This window comes from Opisthorchis viverrini (assembly GCF_000715545.1).
Source record: "Opisthorchis viverrini unplaced genomic scaffold opera_v5_227, whole genome shotgun sequence".
Taxonomy (NCBI): Eukaryota; Metazoa; Platyhelminthes; class Trematoda; order Opisthorchiida; family Opisthorchiidae; genus Opisthorchis; species Opisthorchis viverrini.
In genome coordinates, this window is record NW_008751884.1 from 830,107 (window position 1) to 850,076 (window position 19,970).

Genomic DNA, 19,970 nt, shown 5'->3' on the forward strand with positions numbered 1-19,970 from the left:
GGCCTTTCGAAAGCCTACGTGAGATGAGATATTACGGATATGGGATGGGAGCTTGTTCCATAGTGTAGAATAAAGGCAAAGAAAAACGTTTTGTCTAAAGACAGTTCGACATGTCGACAGTGAGAGTGAACATTCTGAGTTACGGATATTATAGGGAGTACAGGAAGAAAGTTCAGAACAGCAGTCAGCTATGTAAGCCCACCGGTAGATTAAGCGATGTAGAAGGCCTAGATTCAACTTGATGCTCCTCAGCCTTAATGCAAGCTTCTTTAGCTAACGGCTTGTTAGACAGGATGCTGCGTTTACTCGACGGACTGAAAACCAAAGAATAGTTTAACTGATGTGTGCGCACTCATCTGATGGATGCACCCGAAAATTTTCTCCCAACAATGGGAGAAACAACGGTGGTATGGTATTCAGCAGAGTCAGTTGACTGACCATAGGGACCATAAGGGACAGCGTCCTTCGACGTAGATAGCCACCTTGGTTGGACACGGCTGCCCTTCAACACCGAGGCTGACTGTTATGTGCACTGGTTGAATTTTGACGCAACGTCAGCCGCATTTGGACAGTCAGGTGCTTCGTGCATCTGTCGGTCTTACTTGGTTCTTGCATCTTCAGTTCGCCACCCAACTGTTCTAGCTGCTTGTATAAGCCTTCCGCTGGCTATGGCTTTGAAACCAGAGATGGGGATGTACCTCCTTCTAGTTGGTCGTGTTTGACAAGCCACTGTTGATGGTTTATAAATTAGCCTAAGTGCCGTATGTTTGACTAATCAACTTAACGCAGGGGAGGAGTGGCGCCCGAATACCGAGAATAGGTGTAAACAGGGTAGTCACATAGACTAGTAAAGGGTATACGTGCAGGTGCCGGCCGAGGTGTTGACCGTCTGAGAACATTTTGGACAAACTGACTGTTGGTAAGAACGAGTTTCTCGCCTTGAAGTAATCTGTCTGATGGTATATCAGATTTAGTGTGTATGTTCCAGTATGCCTGAGAGCTTGCTTGGCATTCATTCAGAAAACCACACGTAGAACATAGCTGTTTTCCTTGCGAATTTCTGAGAGTTCGGGGTAATAATTGGTGTGCATCTCATGCTCGCGCACGAGTCATTCGCTGTGCTGAAAGGCCTTCTGGATGGCATACTACGGGCAATTGAAGTGATGCGTCAGCCTCTTCAAACGCCCGTTGGCGTTTTCCAAGGGGTTGTTCGTCACATCTTCAAAATGTACCAACACACGCTGTGCAGGAATGGCCCACTTTCGAGTGATGTACAGCCAGTAGGCAGTCAAATAAGAGACAAAACCCGGGTGGATTGTCTGCAGGATCCGTTAATCGTGGCAAAGCCTACGCGATCATTGTTCAGTGCACAGGAATTTACTCAGCTGCGATATCAAACGAGCCACCTGGCGACCGTCGGCCGAGGTCAGAAATCGTCTGCAAAAGTTGCAGCAACGCAATGAAACCCGTGTGTGTCCGAATCGTTTGTCTTGTGGTTGTATCGCAGCCGAACACGGCTTTGGTGGCCCGCACCTGCGAAGTCAGCTTTTCCATGACGAGCGTTTCGACTGCACACTGTCCACCCATCATATCCTTGAACAAACAGATCAGCTTGCACAAGGGCACAAATTGCCCGCTTTCAACAAAGGCATTCATTACGGGTCGACCGATGTTCATGCTATACGTCACAATGAATGTATATAGCTTATACGAAACTTGGCCATGATGAATGGCAAGTCGTCCGAAAAACAAATATAAGGTAACCGTCGACCCAATTAAAAAGGTGGGGCCGGCATCTGGCGCGATAATTGTTCACATCCTTGATAGTAAGTAACTTCCGAAAACGACCAGCGACGTATTGTCGACTCTCCGACGACAAGGCTCCATATTTCGAAAGGGTACTACACCGCTTTAATTAACCACTTTTCACGTACTCAGACATGGCAGCCATTAAAATATGAATCAAGCGGCCATAGTGGGCTTGAGTAGGTTTAAACAACCTTTAACAAAACGGCCGCCACTTGAGGGGATCTTAAGGGCCCAAATAATTATCGTCGAATGCTAAAACTTTAAAGTAGTTTCCATTCATCGAACCGCGGCTGAAGGAAAACTTTTGGGTGTCTAAGACGCGACGCTTATTTCCACTGTTTATGACACTGTACCTTTTCCGCGCAAACGCCTGTACCAACAAACCACGCAAATCGCTTTTCACTCTGACTGTAGCATTATGATCATGCCCGACGGTACGCCACCCATCTGTTGGGAATAAATAATATTATTGCAGCTTACGGTGCAATAGAGAATGCATGATCGGCATGTTTTTTCCTGTAAATTTGTCGCTCGGTATCCGGAGAATGACACCATCTTGTAAAATACACACATGAAGCACTGCATTCATAGATGAAAAATGCCTACGATCAATGCAATCTTCTATGACTTATCATAGGTAACATGTCCTAGCAAGTGATTTTCCGAGACCGGTAGATGCCTCGGATTAACGAACATTTTACAATGAAAGATGACGTATCAACTAATCGGAAACGTGATTCTGTGCGGGTGACGCGAAAGCTGCGCCTTGACCAAATGTGAAGCAACTGGTGGGTCACAGTGCAATACCCATTCGAAAACTCTCACAGATGTCAAGCGCCTGTCTTCCTCATTAGCACGGCTTAACTCCATTTAGCCAGGCAGTCAGGGATCACGGCAGTACATCCGCTTCCATTCCTGGTCTCCGGCACGTCTTCATCGACTCCAATTTAAATTGATGTTTATGCCCTTCTGCGGAGAACTTTCGGTGCATTCCTTCTGGTGTTATAATGGGTGCCATGCTTTCCTCACGCAGGCAGCGGTAGTGCCAGGACGCCACGGCATTGTTGTGTAGCATAAGGCAGGGGCAGCACGACTTATGTGCCGTCCAATTGTCTTCTGCCTAGTGTGTCTTAATTTCCGCTGGGTGGCCGCATCATTCTCCCGGGCGCTGACGCCATGTTTATCATCCTGACTATTTACAAAGTGAGGTGTTCGTAACACTCGCAGCTGCCCCCATCGTGACCGCAATGTCCTTGTTTTGGGGTCTCTTGGGGTCATCAGGCGCAAATTAGCAAGTAGTGTGTTTACGTTCACGTTAGTCCAGGACACGGCTACCAGATGTAACGACAACTTCTTGATCAGCAACACGTTGGGGCAGTATGGCACCAATCGCCATTTCGCTTGTGCTCGCCTCTAAGGCAAACTCCGCTGTGCCAAGTGGAACCTCCAGGCGTGCTGAAATAGATGGAGATGTTAGTGCCTGGTTCAGGCAGTTGAAGACAAGTCACATTTCAGTCTACGCAGTTTTATAGCCTTTGTGGGTGATCCCTCGAAGTAACGCTCTTATGGCAGCAAACCCATCATTTGTTATTGGATAACATGACGCAAGACTGAGGAAACTGCGCGGATGATGGACATCGGTGGTTGTCGGCTAGTTTGCGATGTGTTCAGTCATTTCACGAAACATTCGAACGCCATTGAATAAGAGGATGCAGTCCCAAATAACAACATTGACATTGTAAAAATAACCGCATCCACACATGCGGAGAGATAGGTGATTTCAATCCTCCAAGGGCTTCCTGGATGGGGCTCCAGCGCGTCGAATCAAGCGGGTTTTTTGCAGCGGCGCTGATTGAGGTCGTTCAACAGAGCGCTTGGACTCAACATGTCGTTGCGCCTACCAAAAACCGCGCAGGCCAAAGGCCATCTCTCCTGGATTTAGTCATCACCAACGAAAGACACTCCGTTGATCAGGTAACACTTAACGCTCCACTGGGACATAGCGACCGCTGTATGCCAATCTTTTATTGCATCTGCTAATGGGCTAGAAATCCCAAACTTCAAACGTGGTTTCGTGACTTCCGCCGTGCAGACTTCTCAGGAATGCGAATCTTTCTGTGACTAACTTCAGTGGAAGAACTATATAGGACCGTTGTCCAGAAAGTTCACAAGGCTGACGAGGTGTTCGTCTCAGAAAAACCAGCACGCACTCGGATGAGTCGCAGGCTGCCAAAAAGGATTTGGCGACTTCTGAAAAAAAGTCCCAACTTTTTTCACAAAGTTGACTACAGGGATACAGATGAGTTGACATTTCCTAAAATATGGAACCAGCGCAAATCAGAAGTCCACCTACGAAAACAAGCCACCATTCTGGAGCTCGCTCGAAAAAACAAAAGCCCACTGTTCAAGTACATGAGACATCGCCGCAGAAACAAGCCATCCGCGTTCTCCTTGAGGGACAGTAAAGGAGAACCGACAAATGATACAACGATGGTATCTGAGGTTTACAGAGAACACTATGCGGGTCTATGCTCAGCCCCAGCGTCCTCGTCACATCCACTCTTGCCAAGGCGAAACTAAGAACAGCCTCTAACCGACTTGGTCTTCACGGTGGAGGACATTCGTCAACTCTTGCACAAGATCAACCCATTCTGCGCGTTGGGGCCTGACGAGGTCCATCCAAGGATCCTGGAGGAAGCGTCGTCTACACTGACAAATAATTTGTATCTGGTGTTTCGTCAGTCGCTTGACGAAGACCGCCTTCCCTCCGCTAGGAAGGAAGCGATTGTTACGCCAATCTATGAAGCCGGTGACCGACTATTGGCAGGCAGCTATAGACCTATAAGCCTCACCAGCGTGCCGTGCAAGGTGATGGAAAACATCCTGAAGCGAGCTATTCTAGATCGGCTTCCAACACCTGAAGCGAGCTATTCTAGATCGCCTTGCTTCCAACAAGCTGATATCTAAAGCTCAACATGGATTTCTCCCAGACATAGGACTAAGGTTTCTCTTCGAGACCGAGGGAAAAGCCCTCCACTAGATCAGAATCACCAGAGATTCTCGAGGAATCCAGCGCGCTGGGCAGCCTGGTTGTGAGAGTGCGACTTCCTCACGCGGCACGTACCAGCAAAACGGAACCATTTGGCCGGTTGGCTTTCGAGGCCTGAGCTTGGAGAGGAGGCTCCGACGATAGTGGTCGGCGCCAGTAACTACGATGTCGAACTAGATCCATAGAGTTTGGGGAGATCACGCCAACAGGACACCTGCTACGCAAGATTGGAGCCTCCTGGAAAACACGAGGGAGATATTGAGAGCCGCGAATGTGACAAAACCGGAGATGTTCCAGAATGCTCCCGATTAGCTGAGCCCCAGTAAAGCCATCTTAATATCCTGGAGCGTCGCCGTGGCACCTCGCGTCTTGAGACAAAGCCTGATCGTTTAATGCCGCGAGATGGTACACAGAATGCATCAACACATATGACTTACATTACCAGAAGGCCTTCTGACCACTAAGGTACAATGTAATGGATTGCGTGGTGGCCTGTAAACAGTACCAACGGGCGAAAAAGGACACAACATGGCCGAGCCACCAAATGTAGCAGCACCTGATTCGGAGGTCGGGGAGTCATGACCTGCAGACTTCATGGGACCCCTTCTGGCGACAGCCATCGCAAACCTGCCTATCGCATTAATGACAGAACACCTGCTGTGGAGGGCGTAGGCGACAGCCACACGAAATCGACGGTCAGCATCCAGTTGATGAGGAAATTGGGCGGTGGCCTACAATACCCTTGTCTCCGGGTGATTTTGGAAAGGACAGGAGGGTAGATCGAGCAAACCTGACCGCTTTTCTGGAAAGGAATAGGCAGAAGACGGCAGATAGGAGGGCACAATCAGTAACCACAGGCACAGAGGTCAACTGGAAAGGTCAGCAGAATTCCGTAAAAAGTGAACTGAGGTCGCGGAAATCATGTATTTGATGGCAAGGTTCATTTGTCCTTACTGTCCTTCGTGTATTTATTGGCAACTGTCTCTCAGATCTACGGAATAACTCTACCGTGATTTCGTTAGGCACTTCTAGTCCATCGTGTGAGGTCGAGACGCCTTCAGAAAATACGCTACATCGAAAACGTTTGCGGTTTAAAAATGGTAAGGGGAACTGAGGGAGCTAAATGCCTGGATTCACAAAGCCACGGGATGCCCAAGCCTAAGCTCATACTGGGTTTCCTAACTGCAATAAAGGCCACAGCCATGACCATATAAAAACCCTTGAACTGGAAGAGGGCCAAGAGTTCAGAGGAGTCGAAAGCTGTAGAAAAAGAGGGACCACATGTTCCGTATTCGGAGGCGATCGTTTGCACATCGGTTATTCGACTTTTGTACTAGAAGCCTGGGAAGTCTGAATCTTGCTAAATTATCTAATTTACGAACCTCAGTTGATCTCCAGTGGTCAATGCTGGGACAAGTTTGTGTCAGGTTACAGTTTTTGTCATACAAGCTATTGGACAGGGAAGCAAGTCTCATATACACAAAGTTTTGAAAAACTGAACACTGCAAAGAAGTTCCACAAGTTCACTAGCAAGCTTAGCCTTTCATTAGATGTGGGGAGGAACTTCGTCATGACCACGGACCACTCGCATGCCACAGAGATAGCGTACGCCATCACACTAGTACCTTGGGGGTGCCGTTTGATTATAGATGAACGTCCTAATAGAAAACGAGAACAAAAGTCCAAATTGAAAAGAGCGTGACGCACTTTGGCATCTGTGTGAAAAATCTGTGGCCAATCCCATAAACGGACCCTAGCAGTGGTCCTGGCTCCGCATACAAACACTGCGACCCAAGGTCATGATTCTTCCGCTGGTCTGGAGCATTCTCTGAGCGCGAAATTAGGTGAATGAATTCTTTCAGTGGACAGAGTTCTTGTGTGGGGGTCCGTTGATTCGGCTCAGCCTTTGGGGGGGGACACGTAAAGTGTACTCCTCGTTAAGTCGGTTCAGCCATTGGAGGGGACACGTAAAGGTGTACTCCTGTCTTGGTAAAATAGTCACCGCACAAACATATTGTGGCTCTCTGGATTAAGACATCGATGCATTTCTCTCGATATTATGGGTCCTTCGGAGCTGCCGCAGCGAACTCGCTTGAAGTTCAAGGTTGACGTACCTCGCACTAGCCTTTTGTTACCTGTGAAATTCGCGAATGTTTTTAAGACAGCAATGGGGTATTTTGAAGGGAACAGATTAATTCCCTGATTCGTTCAGAACATCTACTAAACATGACGGAGGAAATTTTAATTTAGGGTCATTTCCTGTCATTGACACATGCGTCATACCGCTGATACGGTCGTGGATGACCATAACCAAAAGAGATGGCGAGATGGCTCAAGTGGTTAGAGCGCGAAGTTACTGACCGGAAGGCCCGTGGTTCGACCCGACTTCTGCATCTTGACTTCCAAGTCTAGGTTTGGACAGCTTGACGGTATCCCAGCCCTCGTGTTCTCTTCGGGTGGCGTGGCAGCTAGGCACCGAAAGGGCGCTACAGCTGAACGATTATTATCATAACCATAACCATAACTGAGTAGTGCTAAAAGAGAGAACAAACCGACTGCTTCGTTGAAAAACTCAAAAGTAGAGAACCTTTCTGAACGAGAGAAATGTGGTGTCGTCTTGATCGACGGAAGGATTTTGGGGCTTCTAAGTCACGCACGTCGGCAGTCTAAATAGGCGATGCCTGCGATGATGCCTGAGGCTGAAACCAAGTGCTCACTATTGAAGTCGCAGTCTGATTACTTAGGAGTACCAACCTCAGAGGCCTCGCCAAAATAATAAAAAGGCATTCATCTGTTGGGCAACAAAATCAGCCAACCGCGACAGTGGGTGGACGCGTTTTCCTTAAAAACAAGGAGTCCCGTCAATGGTAGAGGCGCATGTTGGAAAGAATTAGTTAGTTGGCTTCTTCCTGTGGAGGCCCAGAAGTGTAAAGTATTACGCTTCTTTACCACTGTGTGACGAAGCGAGGAAATTCGCTGTTTCCTGGATTCTTCTAATCCCTTTTGGTTTGAAAGTCCACAAGCCATGCCGGAAGTTCTACACATGTCTACGATGACTGCACCCAGTTGCGGCAACGTTCAAAGTCAGAAAATTGTATATGCATTCATATGACGTCCTTCCTTATAGGCTATCTACCGCCTATGCACTGGCTTCTAGGCTTGGTTCCAGCGGGTCACAATAGACCGATCGGTGCTACTGTAAGACGAGCTTCAATCTTACTGACACTGTTGTGATACCAATTACGCTTTCCAGCCCTCAAAAACTTGCAAATATGTTCATCCCACACTTTTCCTTAGAGTGGCTTATTTCCTGCTCGTACATGACCCAATGGAACCTCCCGAAACCGCTAGATTTTAAACTGACCTTCAGTAGCATTCCTTGTACCAGCACGTTAGAATAAATTGGGCGCGGGTTTTGTCCGCCACCGACGTCACTTGTTTCCAGTTATACGAGGCCTCCGGTGTTAAATGGACACCCAGTATCCTAATGGGTATGTACGAGATATCTGAAGACAGTCTGTTTAGTTCAACGATGCATCACTATAGTGCAGGCCAACCCGGAGAAGCTTTCTTGGCATCTCAACAGACAGGGGGGCTCAACCATGCACCGTTTCGCGAGCACACAGAGCCTTCTGTATTCTCCGATACCTATAAAATGGACTACAGCTTTGGACAGGAACCTCAGATTCCCCAAGCGAATTTCGCCGGCAATTCGAACTCTGGCTTTTTGTCCAGTTCGTTTGACGGCGTCCATGCTGAGCAGATGACTAGCTTTCATAAATCCTTTCCGACTACATTCAGCACACCATATGGAACAGGAGTACACCAGGATTCATGTAACAATGCCGTCGTATCCACTTTTAGTGATGCTCCACAGTTGCATACCCTGAGTGTTGGGACGGAAGAACCCCAAAACCAAAAGGTTCCGGATACAGTTGAATCGGCGCGGCCTTCCGTCGGGCGTCCTAGAGGTTCTCCCCGCGGACCTCCTCCCAGTACTTACGCTAAACCGGTCGGAAAGTCGTCTCGTCTTACAGCTGTGGATCGTGCACGGGCAGTCGCGAAGAAACCACAAAAGTCACAACCGGCTGCGCCATCTGGTGAAAGTAGGTCTTCGTTTTTTATCACTCTCTTTTGCCCGATAAGGTGCAGAGCTTGTCATTAAATTCCAGCAATATTGTATGACCCAAAGACAGCGAGTGGTGTCGCCTGATGTCTTCCAGCAATATTGTATGACCCAAAGACAGACAGCGAGTGGTGTCGCCTGATGTTTTGCGGCACACTGTTAGCTCAAGTGACGTAGTCATGCCGTAGTTACGCCTGTTATCCATGTAAACAAGCTTACGTCAATGAATGGCTGTGGGGACCACAAAGACCACCCAATTTATTGACTTCCGAAATTAATGGGCGCGTTTAGGTGAGCTGGTGATCGGTGAAGCGAGTTCGGTTTGGACACCGAGTGTCTTACTTCCGATAGTAAGGAGAAATTTCTGGTGTATGCCACATTTAAATAACCGAATCCTTCTATTGACTACAGATGCTTCTGAGTTCGAAGTGAGAGTAAGGAATGCAGTCAGTTCGCACTCCAACCACCTGAACAATCTCCCTAGCCTATGAGTGATCAGAAGGCCAGGGTTAGATCCGAAGCACGAACATTTCGGTTAGTAGCTATCTCGAGCTCGAAGCTGCTCAATAACGCCTAGCGGACTGTCATATGTCCTCTTGAATTGAAGGTTGGTAGATCAAGAGGCCATTGTTTGACAGAAAATGCGTAACTCGAAGTTGTTTCTGCGGAATGCAATCGACAGCTGTTGTCCATCTTGAAGGAACACTGGTCTTGGGGTTGTTGAACACTCGGTAGTCCGCGAGATTCATTAATGAGTCCCAATTAAGCATTTGGAGCGAGATGGCTCAGTGATTATAGGGCGAATTTACTGACCGACAGGTTTGTAGTTCGAACCCGTCCCCTGCCTCTCGACTTCCTCTGTCTAGACTTCGGCAGCCTGGCAGGATCCCAGCCACCGTGCTTCTTTTGGGTGCCTGGCAGTTCGGCACCAAAAGAGTGCTTCAACTGAGTGCCACTTAGAGTCAAATGAATGTGGATATGGGTACATTCTGACTAACCTGTTCTATGTGTTAATTGTCCGACGCCCAAGGTCACCATTCAGCCGATTTCCAGGCTGTTCCTTCAGGTATAATTCTTAGACATTGGGGATCTCCGTATGGCGTCTTGAGCTGAGAATAATATGCTAATGACTGCAGCTGGATTCCCCCTTAAGTGCATGCCTACAGCCTTCCCCCTGAAGCAGGCGCAAAGGATGAGATACTACAAGTTTTCCCAAGTTTTTACAATAGCCAAAAGAGCTGCCAACGTAGGAACTGATCCATGGAACATCTGGTCATCATGGCAACGCCTTAACCACTGAGCTGTTTCCAGAATACAGCGTTTACAAGAAGCCAGCACTTATGAAGCTTCTTGTGGGGAGCCAATCTTGCTACCCCGTCACAGGGAATGCCTACGTACGGTTGTACCAGAACACTTCCTGTATGACTGCACGCAGTTTTGGCATTTGCTATAGATGGATGTGAGACGTGGCCTCTCCTATTAGTGGAACTGATACGTCTTCGGGTGTTCGACAACAGTTACCTAAGGACCATTGCTCGTGTGGTTTTGGGTCGGCAAATCCGTATCGAGACAATTAGAAAGCGAGTTTCTGGTTGTGCAACGGGGACTTTCATTGAAGAATGTGTCCAACACCAGGAGCTGCGTTGATAAGGCCGTGTATTGCGCATGCCGAACCATCATTTAGTGAAGTGAGTGCTGTTTTCCGTGCCCAACTTAGTGTGGGGGAAACGGATAGGTGACCAACCCTTGATTTGGCAGGGGGCTATGAAAAAGACTACGAAACATTTGGGTGCTATCAGTGCGATTCGCCTTCCGGGATGAGAATCGCGTGATCCCAACCGCATCTTGTAGGAGATGCTGCAAGGTATGGCTTCTAATCGATGTCAGTGGCGTTCTTGTGAATCTCCATAGGATTGCCTGAATGAGTGTTTGCACGTGTATGCAATTCGGAGTGGTTGTGGCAAGCCAGCACGCAGTCCTTTCCCCACCTACTTTCATTCTTTTCTGCACAATAAATCTTTCAAGTAATTTACAGTTGTACGGCAGCGAAGCATCTTTTTGTTGAATGCTGATGTTATGCCGTCGATGGTGGTTGTCGTGAGTTCATCGCTTGTCCACCATGTTATCACGAATAGACTGAACCTTGTCGTTATGTGACAGTTCGCATACAACAATCCATTTAGCTTTACTCGATGATGCTCATTCAGCATCTACAGAAGTGTTCCACAGGTTTTTCGCTCTACAGAAGTGTGACAGACAGTCCTAACCATCCAGGTTGGAAGTTGACGCCGGCATAGCAAATTTGGCCCCTTTCGATCAGGCTTTTCAACCGAGGGCTTTGGTTCAGAACCTTCATCTTTGGTTCTCTCAGATTTTGGGCGCACTCGGCCTACATACAACCACGAACTCCACATATAAGAGTACATGCCTCGTCGGCCGTCGCACGGCGATATCAGCTGGGTAGTCTTGTTCGCTGCGTGTAGCAAGGTGGATAAGCGGAATCTCGCCACTGCTGATGCACCTCATCTTTGATGTTTGTTGACCCCCATCCTGCCCCTTTCGATAATCGCTCTACTGTAGACATCAGCTCCAACCACATCCATCAGGCACTTAGAGGGTTGACACATTAAGTATCACCGCTCGCATCTACCGCTCCGATTCATGCGTTCAGGCCTCATTCTGCTTCAGTTCAGACAGGCCAACAAGCTGCTCTAGATTCTTTTTTGTTCGTCGTCTGCATTCCCTAAATATACAGCATCCAAACGCTTGTTGAACTCGTGGTACCCTGTTCATCTAGACGCTATAATCTGTGAAGCCAGTTTTTTACGCGGCGGTCTAATGACCCCAACAGTTTTTAATAAAAACAGTTATGTACGTCTCTCGGAACCTATCAATGTTTGCAGCTCAGTGAAGCTCTGCAATCATGTTGGCTAATCGACTTGGTTAGTGTGATGCTTCAAGTTCATTAATGGAGTGCGACCTTCTTATCTCATGTAGCCTGTTGTTGTTTACCGTACTCCCGTTTCTCTTATTATAGAGACTGACCCATTTACCCAGTGGTATCAGATGATGTCACAATACTATAGTCAATTTTACCCTGGATACCAACTACCTCAGCCGCCGGGGGCATCCATTAACAATCAACCTACAGTCACGAATCACCCTGTTGCCGAAACAACCCCACGTCACCTCAGCCTGAAGGCTGGCGCTGTCCAACCCAGTGGCCCTTCATACGTACGTCCCGGACCTGCATCCATACAACCGACACCATCGGGAACCACAGTCACTGGTACTTTCGATTACGCTTCATACTATTATCAGTACTATTACGGCATGGCTGCTTCCCAGTTGTGGCCCGGGACTCAGCTCTACACCGGGCTCCAGCCAAGTGGTCGGAAAACCCCGAAGCTGTTCCACACACCACATATTCGAGCCTATCTAGCCACCCCAGGCATTGTCCTCCAAGTGAGTTAATTTTTTGTTCATCTGTTGGTTTTACAGGCATACGGTCGTATTGGGGTTTACTATCTTTATGGTACCCAAGAATATCATTTCACCCGTGGCGTTGGCACTCACCCTAGTTCCGTTTTTTACTTTAACCTTCAGGTTTTACCGACTCGGCCTTCTGATGGCGAACTGGCCCGCATTGAGATGCTTGACCTCGGCGAACTGGCCAGTGAGGCTGTTGCAGAGGCAGCCAAACGTTTATCAGAGGCTGATCCCTCAATTACCAACCTCACCCGTCTGAACGACCTTGCTTTAGACCGTGAGGGCGAACAAATTCGTGACGGCTACAGCAGCGGTGCCTCTGGTGTGGGTTCGTCAGGTCGCTTATCCAGTCTCCAAGCGGGGGCTGGAGGTGATGACGGGGAGGCAATGCGCGCATGTGCTGCAGTCGCCGTCGCTTGGGATCGTACCGAACACTTGCTATATCCTGGCCCACTAAACAGATCCAGCACTCTTAAGGCAGACGTGCTCGCTTTTTTGAGAGAAAAGTTAGCCGAAATGCAAGACAGACTTCCAATCGATTGGGAGTCAGCTGGTCTCCTTCTTACATTTCTTGAGGCAATGGTGAAAAACAACGGAGTATGTTCATTCTTTCATTACTGTTACTGTTACTGCTAATATTATTAAGTATTTAAGGCTGCACGGCAGTGGTGCGCCAGTGTTCCACGCTGGTATTGCTGTGGGTGAATATGATGACATTGACCTTTTTAAAGCTGGGGCTGTGTTTCCACTTAGAGCGAAAGCAACTATAGAGTTTTTAAAAGGTATGCTTCTAATTTGCCAGTCGTACCAACCCGAGTCGACTTCAGTTTGAGTTTCTATCAGTCAGTTAACCCAACTGTCGTGCAGATATTTTGTGAAATAGGAACCTCCGTTTACTTAACTGACAGCTTATGATGCTAAGTAATGTATTCCCGAGATCGACAGTCTTTACTCTTGTTAACAAGATAGGCAACTCAGCAAACGCAATTTGTAGTAGGATGACGCCGTATTTGCCGAACTATCTGTCGAAGTAGAGCAAATGCGGTGCGATGAAGCATATATGGTAAGTTACGTTGTCATTGGATGCCGACACAGATAGTTGGCTACGAGCCCGAACTTCACCCCCAATTGTTACGTACTACCTTCGAGTCACTCATATCAAGACTGGGTAGGACCAAACCCGATCCTCATGCTTGCAAACGAGCCAATCGAAGGGGTTGGTCAATTTGTTTATCTGGGCACTTGTATAAGTTCCAGTGGGTTGGCTGGTGACCAGATTACTTCTCAGCTCGGGAAAACCAGGACAGCTTTTGCCGTCATCTGACACATATGGCGCCGACGTGATGTCAGTTTTTCCACCAAGGGCTGAGTTTACGCAACGGTTGTGCGATCCTCACTCTTCCATGGATTAGAGGCATGGCTACAAATTGTCAGTGTTGATGTCTTCGAAGCATTGGTCCGGTCTGGTGGGAACATCAGATTAGTGATGGTGAGGTGTGCCAGATGATCATAGGAAGAAGCAACTCACGCTCAATAAGTTACGTTCGTTAGGAGACGTACTCTGCTTGCCAGAAGACCGCCCGTCTCGTAGAGCTCTTTGCCCAGCCCTGTACTGAGTGGAAGCGACTGAGAGGTGGACAGTTTATGACCTGGCCACAAAATATGAAAACACTAACCAGTGAACTGAGTCTGGTCGACAATTGCAGCCTTCCTGGACGGGTACCCCGAAATGCAACTCACCAATGGCTAATGACACTGGCAGAAATGGCCCAATCACGCAGTTAGTGGCGCTCGCTACCCAGTTTCCGAAGTATTCAAATGTGCTATCGCCTCCAAAACTTGGATGCATGTTCCACACTCTTCCATTTCCGTGTGGTTGAAACTGTAGCAGCAGGAACCATTGTGCCCATGGTGGACGGTTTATAGCTGATTGACGGAGTGATTACTCATAATATGCAATCCCTTAGAGACACTTTAAGATTGGTATAATTCTGTTCATTTGTTTTGGTTCGTCAGCTACAAACCATCGTCTGAGAGGGCGTCGATTGCAGCCTCTACAGTTTGGTTCAGCAAGTATAAGGGACCGTACCCCGGTGCTAAGATTTGTGTATCCTCATGACCCGTTGAGTTGGTATCCCTGCAACGTTTGCACAGTCCCTCATGCCATGTTGGTCGACTTCTGACGAATACAATCCAGCCCCCAGTTTGGAGCTTGGAACATTTGTAGTGACTTGTTTTGTAAAAATGATACGCAGTTGCATTCCAGCCAAAGACCGCCTTGCAGACTGACTTTTGAGCCAAAGGCTTTGGTTGAGGACCATAATCGTCCTATCTAGGTATGGGCGCCCTGGCAGCATCGCAGTCCACGTACAACCATGAATTTCACACTTACGAATAAACTCATACCACATCGGTCGCCGCGTGGTGTCATCGGCCGGGTCGCTTTACTCTCTGCATACAGAAGGGCGGGCGAGCAAAAACAGGCTACTGCTGACGCCTCCTTTCCCTTTCGCACACTTTTTCTTCCCTTTCTTCCCACCCAATTAGTAACTCTCTCCCTTTTGAGAGACTGATGGCTCCTTTCGTCCTGCATTGGTTTTGCAAGCAACTTCTGTCGATCATCGGGCGCTGACATTCTCCGGCACTTCGAAATTGATATTCAATTCTCGATACCCAGTCTTTCTGGCTGCGTTCGATGTTCGCACTCTGAAGCAAGACTGCTCTTGACCTCATGCTCGACTCGCTTTGAATTGATGTGTGCTTTGTGTCGGAAACAATAACGCAAAATGCAAGTATAGTGTTCTCGTCAACCACCCCATCACTCTCCACTCACTTCCGCCTGCAAACCTCTGGCAATCCAGAGGCTGTTGCGGCAGAATGTGCAAGGGTTTGTATCACCTTAGGTCACCGAACGGGAGTATCCTTGCTTGACTGGATACTCGCTGATAGTCGCCTCTGTACGGTTCGTCTGACCACGTCTGTGAGGGGGCCCCAGAAGCGGATAATCTGTTTGGCATGTCTGTTTATACCCCAACCGACTGTAGCTCTCACACTATCGGAGACAAATTTTACGGCCCCTTGAATTCTCTGTTGCGTCGTGGTGGTTGCCGGAGATCTGAATGCAAAAGTGGACAGGCTTGGCGCATCTGAGACTCAATTAAGTGATCAACATGGATAGGACTCTGTACGTACGGACAATGGTGAACGATTGCTTCAGCTGTGTGCAGACCTTAAGCTGCTTTTGTGCAATACTAACTTCCAAAATATCCACTTGGCCACATAGTATCCTCCGACGGCATGCCGGCTACGTACTCACATTGCCATCAGGTGGTGCGGATCAGTAACTGACTGCCAGTCATTTTGGTACACATTTGTAGCTTCCCACCACACGCTCGTCCGGAGTCGCTTTTCCCTTCGTTTTCTAGGGCAGCAGGCAAATTGGGAAAATTGCTTAGCAACTCAGACTGGCAGATCCGGATGTTAGACGAATTTGCCAGAATCGTTTTTTAAATCTCTTCCAACCGCTCCACTGCCACAGTGGGACGAGATCACCTATTTGCATAGTGCTGGGGGTTTCGCCTGTGGTACGATGCACACTCAAGTAGTGGACATAAGGGCGAACAGTGGCACTGCTTAAATCGGAAGAAAATATCCCTGTCGGTTCCGAACATAACGCGACGAATTATCGGACCTCTGGATCACCAGAGGTGCGCAGCCGGAAGCGAGTCGAGAGTGACGGGGCGGTTAAATCAACCACTGTGCTTGCATCTTAAATTCTCGTTTCTGAGACACAGCACACATCAGTGCCAAGCGGAAGCGAGTGGAGACTGACGGGGCGGTTAACTCAATCACTGTGCTTGCATCTTGAATTCTCGTTTCTGAGACACAACATACATCAATGCCAAGCGAGTCCAGTGTTAGTGCAAGAGCAGCTTGTTGTCCTGCTTGCTTCAGAGTGCGGACACTGAACGCGGCCAGATAGACTGGGCGTCGAGGCTTTAGGACTGATTTGGAGATTCCTAAAGATATCGGCACCATGTGACGAGCAGGTGCTGCACTCAAAACCGATGCATGACGAACGGAGTCATCAGTCCTAAGTGCTGGAGTGCTACAAGGAGAGTTAATAATGGGGTGGGGAGAGGAGGAAGAAAAGTATGTGAAAGAGAAAGAAGGTATGCGTCAACAGTAGCCTGTTTTGGCTTACTCGCCCTGCTGTATCCAGCAATTAAGGTGACCCGGCTGATGGCACCATGCGACGGCCGATGTGACATGAGTTTATTTGTGTATGTGCAGTTCATGGTTGTACGTGGGCTGGGATACTGCCAGGGCGCCCATACCTAGACAGGAGGACGATTACGGTCCTCAACCAAAGCCTTTGGCTCAAATGCCTAACCGCAAGGCAGCGGTGTTTGGCGGGAAATGCAAATGCATTACGATATCTACGGAACAAGTCGCCACATGTTCCAACCCCAACCTGGAGGGCCAGAAGACTGTGTTCGTCAGACCTCTAACCATCGACCAACCTGGTATGAGAGACTCTGTGAGTGTCGCGGGACATTCTCCAGTATAGCTCAATGGATCGCTGAGGTGCGCAAACCGTCCCCCCACGGTAAGGTCCAGTCTCTTCGTGACAATGTCTGAAAATGTCCTTACCATTGATGTGGCTCGTTTCGGTGTGTCCACCCAGGAAGACGGCTGTTACCAGCACAGCTGAGTTTGCTATTAATGGCTTTTATATTTCGCTGCCGAGTCATAGTTTGATCTCCCCTGCCTCTTCAACCCTTCACATGGTTGTGCGAATGGATTTCTACGGTCGACTGGCATACGGAGCACGTGGCCAAGCGAACGCAATCAGTCGTTTATGTCTTCCGAATTCCATTTCAGCATTGCTGATTCGGTGTTCCCACCAAACTCGAGCAATGCGCGGAAGAAATCGACGGTCAAACACTGAAAGTCTTTTGACGTCCTCGGCGTGCAGCGGCGAGGTCTCTGACCCGTAGAGTAATATGGCGAGCATCGCAGCATTGTAAACTCGACCATTGACGGTTAAGCTGATATCACGCGTACCTCACAGGTCACGCAGGTTCACAAAGGCTGTTCTGGCCTTCCCTATCCCGATGGAAATATCATCCTTCGCGAGACCACCGGGACTGATACAGCTCCCCAGGTGAACAAATTTGTCTACTACCTCAATCGGTTTATCCGCAAACATGAGGTTGGGTTCCGAGCCTACCCAGTCTTGCAACAGCACTTTACACTTTGCATGCCAAACCCTGAGGCGGAATTATTTAGATTATTTATTATTTTTTGCATTACCATGATGTCAAGTCCAAAATACATTTGAGCGTGTGATTAGACACGAATGGAAGCTCGAATGTTGAGTTAGGCGAGGAGGGTGTTTGTTGGTGCATAAGAATCTGCCACACTAGATCTTCAACCAACCCATCTCGCTAACCAGGGAGAAATTGATACTTTGCATTGATACTACGCAGCTATCTGGCCGTGAAAAATAACCTGCAATTGCGCAGCTGGACTTCTTCAGGTCAGGTTGCATAAACATTTACAGGACGTTCGGAGTAGGAGCGGGGGAACCATCAGGGTTTGTTTACCATGATTTTGTGGCATTCTCTTCGTCCGCATGTTTTGTCTAATGTCAAGGATCCACATCTCCATCCCTAAAGTGAAAAATATAATCCCAATTTACGGTTGTGATGTAAATAGTGTATTTGTCGAATCATGCTTACCAGTCGGAATATTTTCGTGTTAGCTGCTTATCAAGAAACATCGAATTCTGTCTGATCGAATGGTGAAAGCCTTAAGTGAATCCATTTTCTTTCAGAATGTTCAGCCCAGTGATTTGGTTAACCTGCTGTTGGAAGGTCATGAACCTCAAACAAGTGAATTAAGGACACGAGGCGCCACTAACTTCTCTGCGTCAAGCATGAACATTGGCGTTTCTCTTCCGTACTCCAGCAATCGACCCTATCTAAGTGAATCCCTAGCTTCCCTATCGCCTAGTCAACCACCAAGCGGACGTCAAAGCCCTCAAACTTCGGGTGGTATGCACCAGTTTAATATTGTTGGGCAGCACACGGGGAAAGCGGCTTCAGAAACAGGAGGTTTTGTGAACACACAAGCACTACTACGGCGGGCTGCAGCGGTAGCTGGAAACTTGACGTCGAATCAACACAGCATCGAAGCTGAAGATCAGATCCTTGATCGTTTCCGTGAGGTGAGTTAACCAGCGCTCTATCTTCACAAACTCTATAATGTCAAGTTTCGACGAAAAACACTGGGATTCGGTTCGCCTCTCAAGAAAATGCGCCATAGTTTTTCCCACTTGTTTCGCTATAGGCATCTCCGTTTGATGTTTTACTTTATGCATCTCGCAGCGGTGTGTTTTGGGTCTCCAAGGCAACCTAAGAGTCCTCTTGGTTACCAAGGCGGTTGCCGTCTGCATTCGCCTGAAAGGATGGACATTCACGTTAGTACATCACCGGTTTTAATTTTCTGGTTGGTAAAGCTTGAGACTGAGTCACTGCATCTAGTTCCTAAAATGCCCATGGCCAAGCGAAGGTATTCAGATTCACAAAATACAATCTAAAAACAGTAGTCTACGATTAGCGAATATACACTCATCTGCAAACTAATTTCGTTCTTTCGAGAGACACCTGGAACCCAATCTCTCGTTTATGATGTTCTCAGGCAGTACATTACAATTAGTCTACGATATTTGTGGTCTTTAAATACAACAATCCATTTGGATTACAGGGTTCGCTGTACATATGCAACCACAGAACAAGCTACCGATGCTACTAGGGCGGTTTTTGAAATACGTGTATCCTTATCTCGCCCGCACCTGCAAAAAGGCGGTACTGTACGTAAGACATCTGGTTATTTGTTTATAGATGTTGCTGATGGTCGTTCATCGCCGTTGTTGCTGACGGCCGTGCAAACAGCATTTTGGCTTTCTATTGAGCGCGGAAAAGGATGTTTCACAGTTGTACAGCGTGGGTTTCAGTCCGTTAAGGTAACAACATAGCCTGGGTTTGTGGTAAACTTGATCTTATCCGTGGGTCGGTGATTTTGTGCTTGTTTGCGGACTGATTTGTCGATTTCTTAAGTGTTATTTCGGTGATACACGTCACTGCCTAGCATCCTGTGGAATTGCCTTGGAATTGCCTTGCAGAAAATCTGCAAACTCGAATATGCTTGTGTCGGTGGTCTCTCGTAAGGCGTTGTTACTAAGATTCTGGAATTCAAGTTTACTTTCATGTCACACGCAGCAACCTGGGCTGGAACCGTATAAGTTTTTCGAGTTGCACACGTCGCATTACACCCAGTTCGCGTTCGGTAAGATGTTTCGGTTTGATGCTCAGAGAGACCTGGCTTGGAATTCATGGACTGAAAAATTTAGTGCGTTTTCGTTAGGCACCACAAGTACACATAATAGATTTGAGGGAGGTAGACTAAGCGCTGATGAGGCCCTATTGGGTG

General features: G+C 47.9%; 1 protein-coding gene across 1 annotated transcript in view; it reads left to right on the plus strand.

Annotated features, from left to right (window-relative positions):
- Positions 1-7,462: 7,462 nt before the first annotated feature.
- T265_08615 (hypothetical protein) overlaps positions 7,463-19,970 on the plus strand; it is a gene marked incomplete at both ends in the record, with an annotated part of 39,127 nt that continues 26,619 nt past the window's right edge. Inside the window, 5 exons of the mRNA XM_009174470.1 lie at positions 7,463-7,515; positions 8,255-8,964; positions 12,022-12,449; positions 12,486-13,070; positions 18,313-18,705. Coding sequence (XP_009172734.1) covers positions 7,463-7,515; positions 8,255-8,964; positions 12,022-12,449; positions 12,486-13,070; positions 18,313-18,705 — 2,169 coding nt within the window. The remainder of the gene's footprint in view (positions 7,516-8,254; positions 8,965-12,021; positions 12,450-12,485; positions 13,071-18,312; positions 18,706-19,970) is intronic.